Consider the following 17,828-nt stretch of genomic DNA (forward strand, 5'->3'; position numbering starts at 1 on the left):
CGCGGAAAAGGGTGGTGGAGATCCAAGCGGAGGTACAAACCATAAACGACCCCGCGTGTGACCTCACGACTTGCCGTCGATTCTCTCTATATGGCGTTATAATCGTGACCGCGCTGCCGCCAGACCGGGAAGCTACCGTATTCGATAGAAAATCGTCGATACGTCCGACGTTAACCGCTCGTGAATGTCGATGAAGCCGCTCGAGATTGTACATTGGGATGCGTTATGGGTTAAAAGCATGGGGTCGGTTGAACGCGATGTCGGCCAGCGGACCGCGCATAGTGCCAGTAATGAACAATCGATGTCGCGATTTCAATCGGATATTTGTCTTCGCGGATTGGCGAACCATAGCGTAGGCGGTTTGTTTTAAGGATGGTTTCTCTTTTCGGTTTCACCGAGCAGTGGATCGGCTTGAACGTAAATTTATCAGGAAGACGTGCACCATTAGAGGCATTCTTCGTGTTTAGAAATTCGCAATTGATTTAAACCATCATTAAGAATATCCTAGGAAAGTCTGATAACTATTAGTCATAGATAATTGAAGCACGTTAATTTAATGCCTGTGTTAAAAAGTGGAAGCACTCGATTAATATCGACAAAATGAAATACAGATTTGCCTTGGTTTACAAGCAACAGAAGCTAGTTTCATTTTATGGGCTACTTTTTTGAGTTGCTTCAAATGTTAATGTAAACTTTGATCTGTAAGTAATACTTTAATCGACAGGTAGAAGTGTCCTTCATGTTTTCTAATTATATTGTCTATATTAAAAATATTTCACATTTCGAGTACCAATCAATTCGATACATGGTCTTTTTTATTTCACATTTAAAATATTTAGTTGGCAATTTTCCACCGAGTTCGAAACCGTAATAGTCGCTTTCAATCGGTTGGTCGAAGCTCATCCAAGGATGGTCTTGGTCTTCGACGCTCTCTCATTAGCATAGCAACGCGGAAACGCAACGTCACGCGGTGGATATACGCACGAAACTCAGGATCGCGCTCTTGTGACTCCTCCGACGATTCCGCGTGCATGTACGTCCTTTTATCCGTGTGTTTGCAGCTTCGAATCGATCATCGGTGACAATACCGTAAGCAAATTGTAGAAACGTGCCGCAACAATGCGAATAACAGTTGTCTCCGCGCGTCTCGAAGATGTCAGGCGCATCTCAAATTCCCGCGAAGAAAGTACAGCCTTCCCTACAAGCCTAGACTTCTCTGGTATTCAAAATAGTGCTCTAGGAGGAAAATACCAATCAACCAAAGACAAACATCTTATTTTCCAGTTAACACCTCGGTATTCCAAGCTTTTAAGCTTATCGGTTTCTCTATAGGCAAGCACGAATACATCTAAATCGAGGTGTCCTAGATTTTTATATATTGTGGCTTATTCATTATTGATTATTCATCCTGTATGTCACAGAATTCATCCATCCTTCTTAAGAAATGTCTATTTTTCAAGTATTAAACTTAGATTCGGGTTACATTAGTCCCATTTTTTGCTTTTCTTTCCACCGAGACATAAAGCAAATTATATGAAGCTTCATCGTGTGCGAAATGAATAGAACAGACTTTCGATATGCGATCGATGATATCTTTCTCCAATATAATTCGTGACCCACATCTTTGCCAATTTTTTGAAACGAGTAAAAAAAGGAAGGAGGAAGGGGCATCGTGGTTACTCGGCAATTAAATCATCCTCTAAAAAGTCATTTCAAGGCGGCAGTGTCGGGCACCTGGTAGAGGGTAATGGGAGAGGACAGAAAACTGTTGGTAGGAAAAAAGGAAGAGAGACACGAACAGATGGTCGCATAAAGAAGGAGAGAAAGGAGTGGGCGCAGAAGAGACGACGAATACATTACGTACGGAGGAGAGAGTCGTTTCGAATCGTGTGCCGGGTCGATCGTCCTCCTCCGTGAAGCCGACCGCTCGCTTTCCCTTTCACACGCGGCGCTAATCGCCCATCGTTCTCTGATCTATCGGGTGGGAGGAAAAGAAAGAGAGAAGAAAACTGCGAGAGAAAAGGAGGGGTAACAGAGAGGAAAAGAAACCCGAACTCTGAGAGCGAAAAAGAGATGAATAGACAGGAAGAGCAAGAGACATAGAGGAAGGGAAGAAAACAGGTAGACAGGAGAGGAGGAACGATCTCAGAAGCGCCCTGGTCCAGGGAGAAGCGACCGACTACTTTCAGGATGGAAAAGAATCGTCTATCGTGTATATTGGTCGGTGGATGCGTGCAACTTTCTTCGAGCACGCTGCACTGTCCCATGAATTACATAGGCGATATACCAAGATATCATAATAAATATGATCGATAAGAGTTAACATAAAATTACACGGTCGACAGACGCACAAACTTTTAACTTTTAGAGCGGTGACATCTTGACTGATATTTTAATTATCTCCTTACGAGATTCTCGTGTTTTATAATTAGTAGGATCATCTGATACTATTTGAACTGAAGTCGACATTTATTACGAGCCGTAATAAAAATTGTATCTATTTGTTTTACGTCGACATCCTTCAAAATTGAAAAGCGTAAAGAAAGATATCAGGACGTATATACACGCGTGTGATAATACGGACAGGAGTTTTAATCGATAAGATTAGCAGTGGATAGATAGGCGTAAAGAGTGACGTGTAAATTAATTGAAACTGTCAGCATGAATGAAGTAATCAAAGTGAATCAACGCGTCCTAATAGCAGATAACGTTCGATAATCCTGTCTCTACATCAGCCGGTGTTACGTCTAAAATTAGACGGAACCTTAGAATCAGTCGCATACATTGCAACAAGGGTACGTGCATCCACAGAAATTTTCTGGAAGTTTCAAAATACGTAATGCGTTTCGCGAATCGATTCGACTTGGTTATAGCTCCCGTTTCCATCTCGCCGTTTCCTTGACAGTTGGAGCGCGCGCTCGTTGCGTATATTATACAATGTTCCACGTGCGGTTCCGTTAAAGACTCGACGCCCACGCAGTGTGTGTCGCACAGGCTCGCAAACGACGACGCGGGGTGTATACCGGAGTTGCGGTGAAAATGAAAGTGCGCCGCACCGTTCTGCCGTTGAGGCATTATTGACCACCGATAGACTCGGTCGATGCGGTTGCTTTATTAGCATTTTCATTCATGGGCAAAGAAAGATAGAATTAACCGTGGATTTATGGGACAAGGAGGGTCGCATGTGGAAAAATTATAAGGAGAACAAGTACGTTTCGTGATTAACAGACGCGTGTATCAACGACTGCCGGTACTCGTTCGAAAAATGCTCACGTGTGGATCGAATCGTGTGCTGTACGATGTATAGGCTATGTATTCGCTCATGAACGGACGAAACGATTCAATGTTTCGCCATAAAACAGCCGGCGTACGCTCACAGGTTCATCGAGTATGCGATTAAAAGTGCTCTGCAATTAGCATTAGCCGCGAGGTACAATAACCTCAATCGATGTATTACCGCGATCGTAAACAAAATATTAGCATCCTAAATGGCAATTAGACCGATTGAGTTACGTAAACGGGTGGTAATTATATTTGCACACATGGGCACGTGTTATTATTAGCGTAATCAGAAGTAAGGATTTGACCTGTAACAATACTATATCTGTTTTATCAATGACTTATCATAGAGATCGTTTGAATTTTGATAGCTGGCGATTTCTAAGTGTTGCCCAAACGCTGCCTGTCACTTTTCGCGTTCTTTGTCATTTCCTCTGGGAAGATTTGATTATATCATTATATGTATAATTACCTTTGACGTGATAGAAAAACAAACAACGTTGTAGCGTCACGAAACAAGGTATATATATATATATTTATGGGCTTGAGAAACTATTTCTTCGCACTCGATGATCAGACACGTCGCATAAATAATAATTACATTGCGACGTGGAATCATGGCGTTGAAAAATGTCTCTTAGGAGCAGGACGAAACAACGATCTTTCTTCATTCCCGCTTGATCGATTCGTGAACATAAAAGGTGAACGTTCGGGTTCTATAAATAGTATTATAAATGTGCGTGAACTCTCATTGCACGAGTATCAGCGTGACACTCTCCTTTCGTCGTGTAACTCGACGTTACACGCGGGCGGTTGCGTAATATAGCCTGTAAACCTCTCACCCTCGCTGGTTCTTCCTGACTACGAGAGAACCCATAACGACAACCGGTTCCACCTTCTCCTCCTTCTCCTCCTCCTTTTTTGTCCTTTTCTGCATCTCCGTTGGCCGCATCCTTCTTTCCGCGATGGACCGAACAAGCTCTCGCGCGAAACGAGCTCTCGAATTCGGCTTTAAAACACCGGTTCACCTCGTTGCACGTTCCGCACGATCCCAGAAATGTTGACAGAGGAGGCGTTAATGACGAAATTTATCTCTCACCTGGTAATCCGGCAGGTTAAAGTGAGTCACGTTGTTCTCTTCCAGAACGTGCATGATTGATTGTAATAGGTGTCTTCCTGGAACACCGTGCAATTTATCTTAGCTTCGTTGTTGAGAGTTTGGGTGAAGTGCAGAAAAGTTCAGGGGTACGTCGGTATAGGGAAATCTATCGCGAGCCGCAGGGAATGTAAAGGAATAAAATATTGATATTCTTAGAGGATTTATACGTCTTGATACGAAACATCCTAGGCGAGATAGTGTCCTCGCCAAGATATATTCCATCTACTTTGTTAATTGAGGTCAAACCGTCTCTACCAGTTGCGTAACCACCGTTTCACCCCACCAGTCAAGGGTTAATACGTAATACCGAGGCGTCTTAATTCGCTGTAATGCGGTGCAATTACAGGAACCATCGCTCTTAAATCAGTGTCTTGTGCATTAAATTTGAAATTATAATCGCTGTGCTGTAGTGTAACATAGGGGTGGCAACATTTATCACTGTCGGTGAATTGTAGAATCATATTCAAACGTTTGCTAAAACGTCTTTCTCTTAGTTTCCTCTTCAAACGTGGTTTATCATCTCCTCGAAGGAATTCGTCTGCCGATTGGCAAAAACAATAGTTGACGATGGGCATGCGTGGGCTTGCGTCGTTCTTTTTGAAAGGATCGCGTTAATCTGTCTCTTACATCGCTTTACGCAACTAGGACGCCACTCGAATCGAGGGGAAAAATGTTAATCGATCTGCGGTTGCTTAGGCCGCATCGTAACGGGAAGTCTACATTGAGAGTGAAAAGCGATATCAGGGAGGGACGAGACGAGAGAGAGGTTCACTGGCATCCGTGCTTCTCCACTGACAGCACATTACACGGGAGAAAGGTCATCTCAACCTAATAAAAAATTATGCGCCGTACACCTCTTGAGGAACGTTATACGGTACAATGATCTTCAGCAGCGGCACAAAGCGGTGGCAAGCTAATTAAAGAAAATGAGTAAATAATTTTGAGTTGACCGAGTGATCGTGAAAACAAGCTATCAGAAAAGAAATAATATTACTTTCCTGATTAAAAGAAAACAGGGATAGCAGGTCGAATTACTTTAAAGAATCCAAAGATATAATTTCTCTTCGTTGTAAATATGTCGCAACATTATTCGAAGCGAGCGTTCATAATGACACACGAGAGCTCTGCTACGATGCATATTTGCGAACTATCGAACAACGTAACTTCCATCGGATTTCGTCGAAGTTCCAAAAATTTTGAATCTATCATTCAGTTTAACACTGTGTCACTGGAGTGTGCCGAGGCAAACAACTTTTTTATACCTCTCTATCTTTTCTTTTTCATTTTTAGCACGACACCAAACTTGTCACTGTTCAACACACAGACTCGCGCGACCAATCGTCTTGATAGTCACGCTGGCCTTCGTCTGCGACATCTCACCGGAAGATTCCGGTTTGCGGATCGATCGAATGACCTTACTCTCTCTAGTCTATCCTAGATCAGTACTCGATTTACAAGTATCGAATAAAGAAACTTCAACTCTCACAAATGTCTTCATTTTCTAACGTACATACAGGCAGATATAAATGCCGTTATCTCGCAAATTAATCTCTGTGACGCAATTAAATGGTTGCATCAAAGCAATAGCCAGGTAGAATTTCGAAATATTGGGTGGCGACGATAAAATTTTAGCGAGGATATTATTCGCTTAATCCTGCTCAACGCACTGATCAATTAATATCCATCTTTCTCCATCGTTCTATATATATACATATATATCTCCTTTTTAATTAATCCATCTAGTGGCAACTTTCTTACTTTTCTAACGGACGATATTCTCCGTGAATTAACACCCGTGTTGAATTCCTTGACTGTGCCTGCTCGGCTCATAGGGATCTCTCGTTGCGGCTGAATTCTCACCAAAGAGTCGGCCCGGCGAACCGATCGAACGACCTTATCCTTCTCTTTCGCCTCTTCCAGATCAGTGCTCGTTTCACAGGTGGCGGACACGATACTGCTGTTTCGTCACGTGTCGAAGAGAGCTCGTCTTACGGGTGATTAACTGGGGCGACGTCGGCTCGTGCTTACGCCTCCGCTTTGCCACGCGTGCACCAGTCACCAGGGCCGCTGCATGAGGGTAGGGGCTGTTGGTAGCACTGGGGGGAGTTGCGGGGTAGCTCGACTGATGCATGAATGAAGGTTGCAGAGGTGGTGGAGAGCCGAGAGCGGAAGAGAGTAGACCGACGTCGGCACTCCTCGATAACGGTGAATCCATGCTTTCGTCTCTATCTCTCGTGTATCGTCTCCGCGTCCGTTCATCTTTGTTCATCCCCCATTTTGCTTGATATCCTCGTCCGACTTGCGGCTTTCTCACGCCGACGTCTTTGTCTATCGGTGACCCACGCGCACGTACACAGAAACGACAATTACGATGGTGCAGCCGATGTGCGAGGGTAAATTATGACGTAGTTTTGTCACCGACTCGAAAAGATGCAGTTAATTGCCTTTATTTCCGGCCGCGTGCTTGTCAAGCAGCTTGTGGATTTCCGTGTTCATTTAATCACGCTTCTGTGCGTCAATCCGGGGTTCAGTCCATTGATGGACGGATAAACAGCGCGTTAGATTGACGGCCGGAGGTGAATAATTGCAAATCGTATCGACGTAATTAGAGGTCGTTTACGCTTCGACTGATTTATAGTGTAGTTATCCATGGTGGATCCGAGAATGAAATTTAAACGAGGAAATCGATCGGGTTCCAAAGATACCTTTGAATGCAGAAGAGTCGGGTAAGATCAAAAGAATGGATTGAATGATAAAAGGGGATGGTTCTTCATGAAGATGCAGACAGTTTCCTTGGATGTAATCGTGCTATGAGAGTATTTGCGAAACGTGTGGTTTATGTGATTTTTATAGGAAATAAAGCGTCGTTCACGATAGTAGCGTATACGCAGAGCGTCACGTCGGAACAACTTAAGCGGCTTCGTATCGATTTTCTTGTTTACTGGGAATTGCTTCATTCTGTAAAATGATAAATTTTGTAACGCACGCGTTGCTCAGCCGAAGATGAGAGAAGGAAACATTATACAAAATTCTGATTACGTCACGAGTAGGACAAACAACATCTATCCTCTATAGATTCCTTCATAAAGAATTAAATTTTTACGAAATTCTAAATAACAAATTATAACTCCTCGATGCATATTTCACGATGCATTTTGCGTTCACGCACTTTGCGTTAGACATTGACTATCATTTTGCCCCACGACCACTCCGATAGTTCAGGAATCCGAATAAGGAAGGTTAACAAACGATATTGCACAAGTTCCATTTCCATCCATCAGTTTCCACGGTCTGTTTTAATTCCTCTCTCATCGATAATTCAAAAGCGATCGTTGGTGCCAAGACGCTCGTCGCACGACTACCAGGTGAACTCAGAATATGAACGGAAGCGGGCCAAGTGAACGCCAAACGCGGAAAATAGACGCCGACAGAAGATGGAAATAAACCGACGACCATGAAGGAGGTGTCGTAAGGAAATAAGCTATCGAGAGCGTAAAATACGTCGAAGAGAGAGAGTGTCCCTTTTACGAAAAAACGAATCAAGAGCAAGAAGTAGAGAAAAGAAGAAGAAGAAGAAGGCGGATACGAAGAAAAAGAAACAGAAGAAAGGATGATCCATGTACCGGTGTTAGGTCGGGTCGGGTTGGATTAGGTCGACTTGCGTGGGGTTGGATATCCGGGTGGAGGGAGATGGGTGATCGGTAGGTGGCGTGCTGACGTCACTATAGCGGCATCATCAGCCGCGTGGGCCAATAGGGACGCTCACTCGAGCCAGGTCCATCGATCCGCCGGCTGCTGTCGTGTGTGTTTATGACGTCCAAAGGTGACGTCATCGTTAGCGCCGTTCGCCGCCGCCGTCGCTACACACGCTACGGTTTTAATATAGCGGAGGAACGCGCGCGATCCGGACTCAGTTACGCGGCGGCCGGCCACCCGTGCGAGAGCGTATCGTTTTCTTGTAAAACTTGTCCGCGCTGTTTTTCACTCTCTGTCTTTCTCTTCTCTCTATTTATTCTCTACGGTTTCTCCTTCCTTTCTCTTTCAAATTTTCACGTATAACGCGAATCGTTGTCGATTCGCGGCCATCGATCTTGTCACGGCTTCTTTTGATCCGTTTTGTCAACGAATTGTGTATCAGTTTCGTGTGCTAAACGGATCGTGAATCGTGAGACAGAGCGTGTCAAGTGCGAGAAAACTGGGGATTACATACGCGAGCGAGGAAGAAAAGGTGGTGCAGCCAAGGACGTTTGTGTTTGAGTTTCGCGTGACCAACCAGAAAGAGGGAGGCTACTAGCGCGTTTCGAACGCGCGTGGTTCCGCGGGTACGGGACTACGGTGTGTCCTCGTGTAACGTTCTGACAGCTTCCACGTTGAGCTGTGCTCCTCGCGAAACGCGGCACAGAAAATCGTTCCGCCTGGATATTTTTTTTTTGGAGAACGAGAGCTTCGGAAGCTGCTATTCGCAGAGAACGGTGTACGACGAGCCGATGCGGAAAAGATTCGTCGATAACATCGATTCAAACAGTTCGACGATAATTTTGAAGAACGCCACGACTATAACAGTGAGAACCATGTCGCCCATGGGGACGGAGGAACGATAAATTTCGAGCGAACGTGGGCAACATATAACAGAATTCTGCATGCGAGAAGTGTTCGAGCTCCTCGGTGGAGTGCTGACCTCCGAAGACGTTTTCCGGAAGGATTCGTCTAGCCTTTCGACAACGCAGACAGGTCGGTGATACACGTGTGTCATCCACTGTTTTTCATGTGTTATGGGTGAGTTGTGTGTGTGCGACTTTCGGCTGGATCACGTTATAAAGCACGTACCTGTTCTGTTTATTATCCCGTTTCTCGTTTTCACCTACGCCGATAATGATACAGTCGAGGAATTCCACGTTCCTGTGACTGATACACCCGGTGTTTACGAGCCGTGAGAATTATCGACTGTGAGTTATCCCCTTTCACTCTCACCCGTCGCTCATCATCGTTTACTCGTTCACTTCACTCGTTTCTCGCGGATGCTTTTGCACGAACATCCTCAAACGACCTAAATCATCGAGAGATCAATCGTAATCATCACGAACTGACGATTAAAACGATTTGGAATATCGATGTGTTATTTGTGTCGTGTAATACCCAGACGATCCATCGATTTGAAACATCGGAAACTTGACGCGATTCTCGCGTTATCTCGTCGAGAGCCGGGAGAAGGCGCGAGATCAGCTGTTGTCATACCAAACCACGTGTAACTTTTCGAACTCGCTCTTCCATTTAGCGTTCTGATCGCGCACGTGCGCGCTTGCGCGGCCGCGCCGTGCACAGGAGCGAGAATCTGACCGACAAAGAAGAAAGCAAAGAGAAAGAAAAAAGAGTGAGAGATCGTTCGTCGTAGGATGGTCGCGGTCGTTGTGGCCGTCGATCGTCGTTCGCGCGCCGCCGTGGGCATTTGAAAAGAAAAAGAGAGAGAGTCACGGGATCGAGGCGGGATCCCCGGAGTATACGACTGGATTTGGTGAATGAAACGACTAAAAACGAAGCGCTATAGTGCTGATCGTACGTGCGATGCGTACCGTGGAGGATACAGCCACGGAAGCAGCCGCAGTTAGTGCTGCGACCACCCATCAGCGTGCTACCACTGGCAGGCATCTAGTCGTCGATCACAATCACGATCGCGATCACGATCAACCAGATCGATCGACGACGATCCATCTACCGACTACACCGTACCACCCGGTCACCATTGCGGCGGATACTAACAACAATCATGACCATCATCGGAACTACGAGCATCATGCGGCTCAACGCCACGATCACTGGAACAAGTGTAAGTCATCTAGTACAAAAAAGACCAAACAGAAAAAGAAAAAAAAATGGGAGAAAACGAAACAAAGACCTTGGGACCGTCCTATTATAGTTGGTAAATTCATCGTTTACGAAGAAATTGTACAATGCTCGCTGATGGCTGGTTGGTTGTGGTTAAAAGGTGGTGGTGGTGGTGATGGTGGTGGTGACGGTGGGATTAATGACGATTATCGATGAAGAAGATGGATCGACGTGTTGTATTCTATTTTAGGGCGATTAATGTTCACGTACTATTTTAAATTGCTTGTCGATACGTAATCGGATTCGATTTATTTGTCCTTCGCCGACGTAGGATAGTTTGGATGATAAAGCTTTAGACTGTGGTCGATCGAATCGCCCAAAGATCTAAAGACAATGGTGTGCGCAATAAATTCGCGTGTACGCTCTTAGGAAAATGAAGAAGGTTATTGGGTATGGCATTAAAGAGGAAAGAGCGAGCGAAATGGAGATGAGGTGCGAACGATAGAGCGAAGGGACAAATTGCCCCCTCTAGTCGTTTCTTCTTAGCCAATCGATTCGAGCTGTGAAAAGGATCTAGAGGCTGTAACTCGCCGATTGGCCGCTAACGTTCCTCCAAGGGAACGGATCAATTCTTTTCCAAAAGAAAAGCTTAGCTCTCAACTTTCATTCGTGGACATTTTATCCATTATGTTTCTACCCTATATTAGTTTTATTTTAAAATCACCACCATCATCGTCGTCATCTCCCTGCTCGAAATAATTTTCAATTTCTCGCAATTCTTTAAATCTTTACGAATGAACTTAGATCAGTTTTGTGAAACCATCTGAGCACCTATAAATTATTCATTCGCCCTTCTTTCTTCAGACCTAGCGACAGATTCCATATTCAAGAGCGGTATAAACGTTCGATTCGATATAGCTTGTATGTTCGATAGGACACTTTACAGGTGTAATCAGTACGTTAAGGTAAATATAGTCTGGCAGTTGGCCGAGTGCATGGCAGGCGTTTCTTTTCCGCGTACATACTTGGCCCGCACGAGACCTGTCCGCGCAGGAAAGAAGAGAGTACGCGAACGAACAAATATAACCAGCGTGTAGCGAGCGAGTGCAGGTGCGGTCGCTGGTTCGGCTGCATTGTGCCGAGTGTTGCCCTGTGGCTGCGTAGTCGAATTGCGAAAACCGATTGTCGGGTTCGCCTGAGAGTAACGACCGTGACAATGGTAAATCAACGATTATGACTTCCGCGCGTTAAATGCCTGCTTGTGTCGCGGCACCGTTAAAAGTCGCCATCGCGCTATCGATAGCCGATCGGCTGTCAGTCTGACCGTTACGTGGGCATGTAATTGCGATATACGCAGGCTTCGTGGGGGCAGAAAGAGAGAAAAAAAAAAATGAACACGCTGGTCAACCCAGGGGAGCAAGAGTTGATAAACATATCGAGATCGAGAAATCTAATCAGTCGAGGTGACAGTCTCTCTCGTTTTCCCTTCTCTTGGCCATAAAGAAACTCTCGGCTCGAGAATGGTTTGTCCGTGGAAAATCATTGGTTTACGGGTAACCAAGTGACACGTGTCGTGAGAGTGTATTACGTTAATAGTAATAGGCTTTCGGAATAACGCACTGGTTGCCGTTTCACAGCGCAAGTAGTTAGGTGCAATCAGACTCAGACATTAGCGAGACGTGCATCGCCAGCCGTCTGAGCTGGCACGTCTGTAACTACTTAATTCTTTTTAAAAGCCCGGTGAACGCGCAGCGTCGCCGTCAGTCCTCCTCTCTATAATGATATTGCCCGTAATCGACGATAAAATCCTCTCTCGGTTATAACCCGTAAAGGCGAGAGGTAATTTATTTTATTATGAATAATTATTATATTGGCAATTTATAATAGGGGTGCGCACGGCGTACACTTAGATCGCTAAGTAAAGGATAATATCCTATTATGATAGGTAATACTACGCTATCGTAGAAAACCATTAACAAACATCTACGTATAGAATTGAACGTAAACGCGGATTAACGAAAATATCTTGGATTCGACATAGGTTTCTTGAAAATTCGCGATTTCTTTGCGTTTGATCGACGTAAAAAGCTCGCGTAACGGTTTAACGGTGAGGTCAGGTATACGAAAGTGCAATCGAACGATTCAACCGATCAGCCGAAATCGTTAAGCGACAAAGTGAAAATAATCGGCATCGTTCGTAGAATCGTAAAATTGGATAGTATTTTGACGGCAAGTGCCCGTGGTACGGACAGCGCTTCCTAGAGGCCAATTGCATTGTTTTACTGGGCAAACTAAATATACGTGCGAGGCAAGCGATCCGCGGGTGCTTGGCTGGGACACAAAGGCGACCAAAGAAACGACGAAGACGCCGTGCATCACGTGCCGTTACACTTTTCACGTTTTCGGCGTGCTAGAACGATGAACGACCGACGAGTCACCCGCGTGCACGACGCTACGTCTAACTCGACGTCCACGTTCCCGGAATGTAGATTGAAAAACCGAGAGCGTCTTGTTTCGATACCACCTTTGGCATCGTGAATCATCCTGTCGATTAAAATGTATAAGGCGTTCGCCACGATCTGGTACTACGATGTGTAGTACCACAGGATAATCTATGTGAATCAGTTGATTCGTTCCATTTAGAATATCTTTCTTTAATTTTGTTTTCCTTCCCGCTTTTCGAGGTACATAATCGCAATTAATCTCGTAGAAATATTATGGAAATACGCTGTCGGGGTATCGACATTGAGGCGTCGAATGAACGGGCCCGATGTCATCAGGCGATGACAGGTTCTTGCTGGAAACTAAGCTCGATTGCGGCGTTGCGTTTTTCATGAGGCTGCGGTTATGCGTGGGAGGAAATAGGCTGTTATTTCCGGCGCGAGACATGCGATCAGGAAGCGACCTCAGGAGCTCGCGGGCCGAAGGAACGAGGGTGAAAAGACGCTGCTTAGGTGGGCGGTTCTGAACGATTCATATTGCATAAATGCTACGCCGCTTCTTCAATTATGTAACGGTTCCTCACTCGATGTGACTTGTGCCGTGAAAAACTTTCATCGAGCGTGTAACGAACACGTTTCGAAGCGGGTTTCACGGGAAAGAAAAGAGCTGTACGGTATTGGCCGATAATTATAATTAATGGAAACCAATACTCGTCGATAAACAACCAGCTCGTAGTAATTTAACGTTGCGTAACGTCCAATTGCATGATCATCGCGAACGTACGATGGAAGTATGAGACAGAAAACATACGAACGAGTACAATCTCCAAGGGAAAAGCGTTTAAAATGAACGAAGTCTGGAAAACATCCGTGTGCGTAGACGGGTCTGTTTTGCATACGCGTTTCTCCGTGTCGCGGGACCAGCAGAACCTGATCGCCCGCCGGATACAGAACGCATTCGCTATGAGAAAGAGAGATTACTCGAGTCGAGCGTAATGAGATTGTGACTCGCATAATGACTCTAGGATCGATAAGTGACGTTGATGCATATGAACGCGCGTGCCAGCAGTGAAAGGGTCAGTAGTCAGACAGTGGCGCTATAAATACCGGGAGGACTTGATTCGTTGTGTTTTAGCACGGTTGATTAACGACGGATCGATAGCGATCGCGCATTGCATCGATTCGAGGAAGGGGCAAAGAAAGAAACACGACGTCCTGGAAGAAAGGCAACAAAATGTATAATTGAAGCGTCGTATGCAACGTATGTAACGTCGCTTTGACGAGACTGGGCCGCATGCTCGACAGGTTTATGGTAATTCGGGCGAACCGAGTAAAAATGTGTAACGCGACTGGCTGACGCGCGACCTTGTTTCACCTGAAATAGATTTCACCGCGCGGAAACGTATTCCGCGCGAGTTTTGACGCCGTTCGAGCGGCAAGCTATAATTTCTCTCCGTTACGCGCCGTCCATCCGAGGATCGATCGTTAACACTGAAAGAATTCCTGTTTTCGTGAAAATTCTCCCGACTTGACGCATAGTATTTCTAATTATTCGTGGAATATAATTACCATATCGCCATATTCGTCGGATTTAAACCACTTTCGTTATTTACGGTGCTACAGCACGCGTTTTCGCGCTACGGAATCTCGGCTAAAGCCTTCGATTGATGGATGTTTCCGGTCGGTAAGGACGATATGTATACTCTGCACAATGTAATAATATATTTCCACCGGTCTCCTGCGTTTCTTGGTAAAGAACACGCGTCAGACGTCGCGTGCAGCGTTTTCGCGTCTACGTAAAACGCGTCCCGAAATTCCACCTACGGTAAACTTGCTTGCGCATTGATTACGTTACACGGACGCAATCAGTCCGCCGGGATTTACATAGTCGAGTGTCTTTTTAATCGATCACAGCCTCGAGAAACCAGCCAGTCGTCCCTCCTGTGAAAGAATACATAACGAGGTGGATAGGTGAGCGAGTATTCCCTCGCGGTGGCTACTTTCATTCAAACTTGACGCACGACGCCGCTTTCGCGCGCAAACTCCGTGGCGTCGCGACGCTGCCAGTCTCTCTCTGGCATTAACTCTGACGTCACTACGCCGCCCCCGTCCGTCATCGACCGACCGACAGCACAACGACGTCACACGCACCGCCAAGGACGACGCTATTTCGGGCGTTATGCATTGCCGTCCTCGTCGCCGTCTTCGCCACCACCTTCGACGCTGTCGTCGTCGTTGGCGACCGGTGGGGCCGTCAATATCGCCGCGTTTTCGCCTCCAGTCACGAGATTCTCTTGAGTTTTCCGCGTCATCACGCTCCACGGAACCACCACGCGGCTCGTTTCGTCGCGGATCGCGGAATCACGTCGCTGCCTCTCGATATTATTTGGCCGACGATGACACAGTGAATACAACCGTCGACTCTCTACCGAGTTTCGAGTGTTTACCAAAAAATTTCAAACGTGCTTGTGCTTGTCATGAAGACGCTAGAGTTTTTATGCGTGCCACGGAACCAACGACGCGTCAATCCGTTGCTGATCACTTTCCCATCAGAGCGGTGTCCCGCTTGTTGGAAATGAGGTAACTCTTAACCGATCCGTGAGTCTATTTCGAATAGTTTTTTTTATTATCTGTTTGTAAGAGACTTTCTATGTGCGCCGAATGATATAACTATCGGAGACCTGTTTCAGAGTACAGGTTCTCCGATGATCGTTGATATCGTGATGATGAATGAGAGGTTCTCTGAGTAAGCGTCAGCTACTAGATGTTGACTTTTTACGTAACATGGTACCATAAATACCATGAATATCTCAATCAGACAGTGTAATAATACTTTAAAACTGGATCCCAAAGTGTTTCCTCCCTACTTATCCGTTAAACTTAAACCACCTACTTAAAACAAAGACAGATCTCTCGATAATTTCCTCTCGACAAATCTGTCGTTATAAAATTTTTTGATAAATATGTAAAAACCCTTTAAATTGCTCTCAGCGAGAGATCACTGACCATTCACGCGAAGCAGCGAGTTCAATCCGCGACCTTGGAACTCACGCGTCACGTGGAGTCCGTCATTTTTGCGGAGGTGTCAGGGTTGCATCGTCGCGCAATCGTTTCCGGGAAAAGTGGACGTGGACCGCGAAATAGAAGTGAAAATCGCGGAGAGGGGAGAAGGGCGGTCGTGGCGCGTGCGATAATCAGCAGGAAGGATTACCGTGCCCGTTTGCTCGCGTAATAGGCGGCGTGGCAGTGGCTAAATTTAATACACGCGAACACAACGATGTTCAGGATTAGCGCGACTCGGCTGGGTTCCGCGTGACGTTGTACCACGGAAAAACGATGACGCGGGACGCGGTGGAGGCGAACGGTGGCAGCGGCTTGTGCCAAAACAGAGCCGTGACGACGCATCGCGAGCGTGCTTTGACGCGAGCTTTTTGTACCGACGCGTTAACGTAAATACCGATACGATGCCAGTCCTTGGTGAATGACCGACCGATGAAAAAAAGTTTCCATCGATTGTGCACAGAGAAAATGGGGCGGAGTGGGTGCGGCGTTGATTGCAAGACGCCTGAAATGTAGTTCAAGGTGATATTTCGGGGGTGTTGCTAAGTGGGTATTAAGTATGTGCCAAGTTGCTTGGGTGATTGGTATTGGAGGGCGATGGTAATTGAGAATTAGGAATGTTGATGAGGATCGATTGTTATCGAATATTTGGATGTATTAATAGACGTAGAAGCTTAGCTAATTGGTATTAAAATAGTTGGTTAAAATAGTCAGTGATAAGGTACAATAGTTGGGTGTATGACTCTTTAAAAGTAGGAGTTAGAAGATTTGCAAGGAAGATTTCGATTGATCGGAGATGCGGTCACTATTTCCTTCACTTTCTCGTCGTAAATATAACGGCACTTTTATCCGCCTCGAAGTAAGTAACTATGTGATGTCATCAAGTAAATATGCAAGAGCTGTCAAGGGAAAAGGAGGATAGGTTGCTCAGAGAGCAACCGGTTGTCATGTGCTTCTCTACTAAAATTTTTCACGTAGTAACAGGATGATTCGTTGGAAATTCGTTTCTCTATTGGTGGACACAGCAATTCTCATCCTTCTTAATTGTCTTCCAGCTGACCTGAAAATAAGAGTATCGGAACGTGTGTTAGCTAGTTGGTGCCACTGACGAGGCGGTCTGTATTGATTCAACGCAGTAATCTGGTTGGCTTAACAAACGTGCAAATCAAACGTTTTCCATGAGTGAACCGAGGTTAACAGATTTTGGGCTGGCCGTTAAACTTTGACGTGTGAATAGTCAATGAAGTATATGTATACTTGATTCGATAAGTCCAGGAATATTTCCCTTGACGACGCTGGCAATTTTTAATCTTTAATCTCTCGATTACTTGATCGACAACATGACCTATTTGTTTGCCCGGCTTCATATATATATATATATATATATATATATATATATATATATATATATATATATATAAAGTATATTATATATATATATAAAGTATGTAAATTTATCCACTTTCTGCGTTACATAGACGATGTATCGTTTAATTTTTACATAAGAAAGCTATCGCACTCTTGCCGTGACCTCGCCGTGGAATGCTCTGGACAGTTATATGAAGCGTTGTCGATTAGCTATCGTCAATACCACTAATAAATTCTTACGCTTTTCTATTCTATCTCTCGTCACTGATTTATAATTCTCCTTTAGACGTTGCAGTATAGAACAGTATTGCGTCGCTAATGCCTCGAAAGTTGAGTCATTACCATTACTAGTGACGCATAATGTTCGTCTTTCGAGCTTTATTCAAGCACGTGAGGAATACCGGCCATCGAAACGTACAGTCTCGAGAAGTCGACCGGGCGGTGCGTGAATTCCGCGGAAGAAGTCAAGGCCAGTGTGGAGGTAGCATTGTAGCCGCACCGATCTTAGGCAAGTTCCGTTAAAACAGTTTCTGGCTCTCGAGTAACTGCAAGGAAATTCTTCATCGGGATAATCGCTAGAACGACTCTCGATTTCCTAATTGCGATATTTCAAACAATTTCAAGCCGATTCGAGGAAATCCAAGTTATCTATTTCCACACAGGATCACGATATTCGTTATCGAAAATTAACTGTGACT

General features: G+C 45.2%; 1 protein-coding gene across 4 annotated transcripts in view; it reads left to right on the plus strand.

The window, feature by feature from the left end:
* Positions 1-8,309: 8,309 nt before the first annotated feature.
* Positions 8,310-17,828, plus strand: part of LOC117216327 (probable nuclear hormone receptor HR38) — a 41,828-nt gene continuing 32,309 nt past the window's right edge. Inside the window, exon 1 of one of the 4 annotated variants that reach the window (XM_033462954.1) lies at positions 8,310-9,169. In XM_033462954.1, coding sequence (XP_033318845.1) covers positions 9,079-9,169 — 91 coding nt within the window. In that variant the 5' untranslated portion in view covers positions 8,310-9,078. Of the gene's footprint in view, positions 9,170-9,224; positions 10,263-14,863; positions 15,283-17,828 lie in introns of those variants that run through there. The other 3 variants (XM_033462952.1, XM_033462951.1, XM_033462955.1) reach the window with 3 other exon arrangements.

Source organism: Bombus bifarius, unplaced genomic scaffold, assembly GCF_011952205.1.
Source record: "Bombus bifarius isolate JDL3187 unplaced genomic scaffold, Bbif_JDL3187 scf7180000010271, whole genome shotgun sequence".
Classification (NCBI taxonomy): Eukaryota; Metazoa; Arthropoda; class Insecta; order Hymenoptera; family Apidae; genus Bombus; species Bombus bifarius.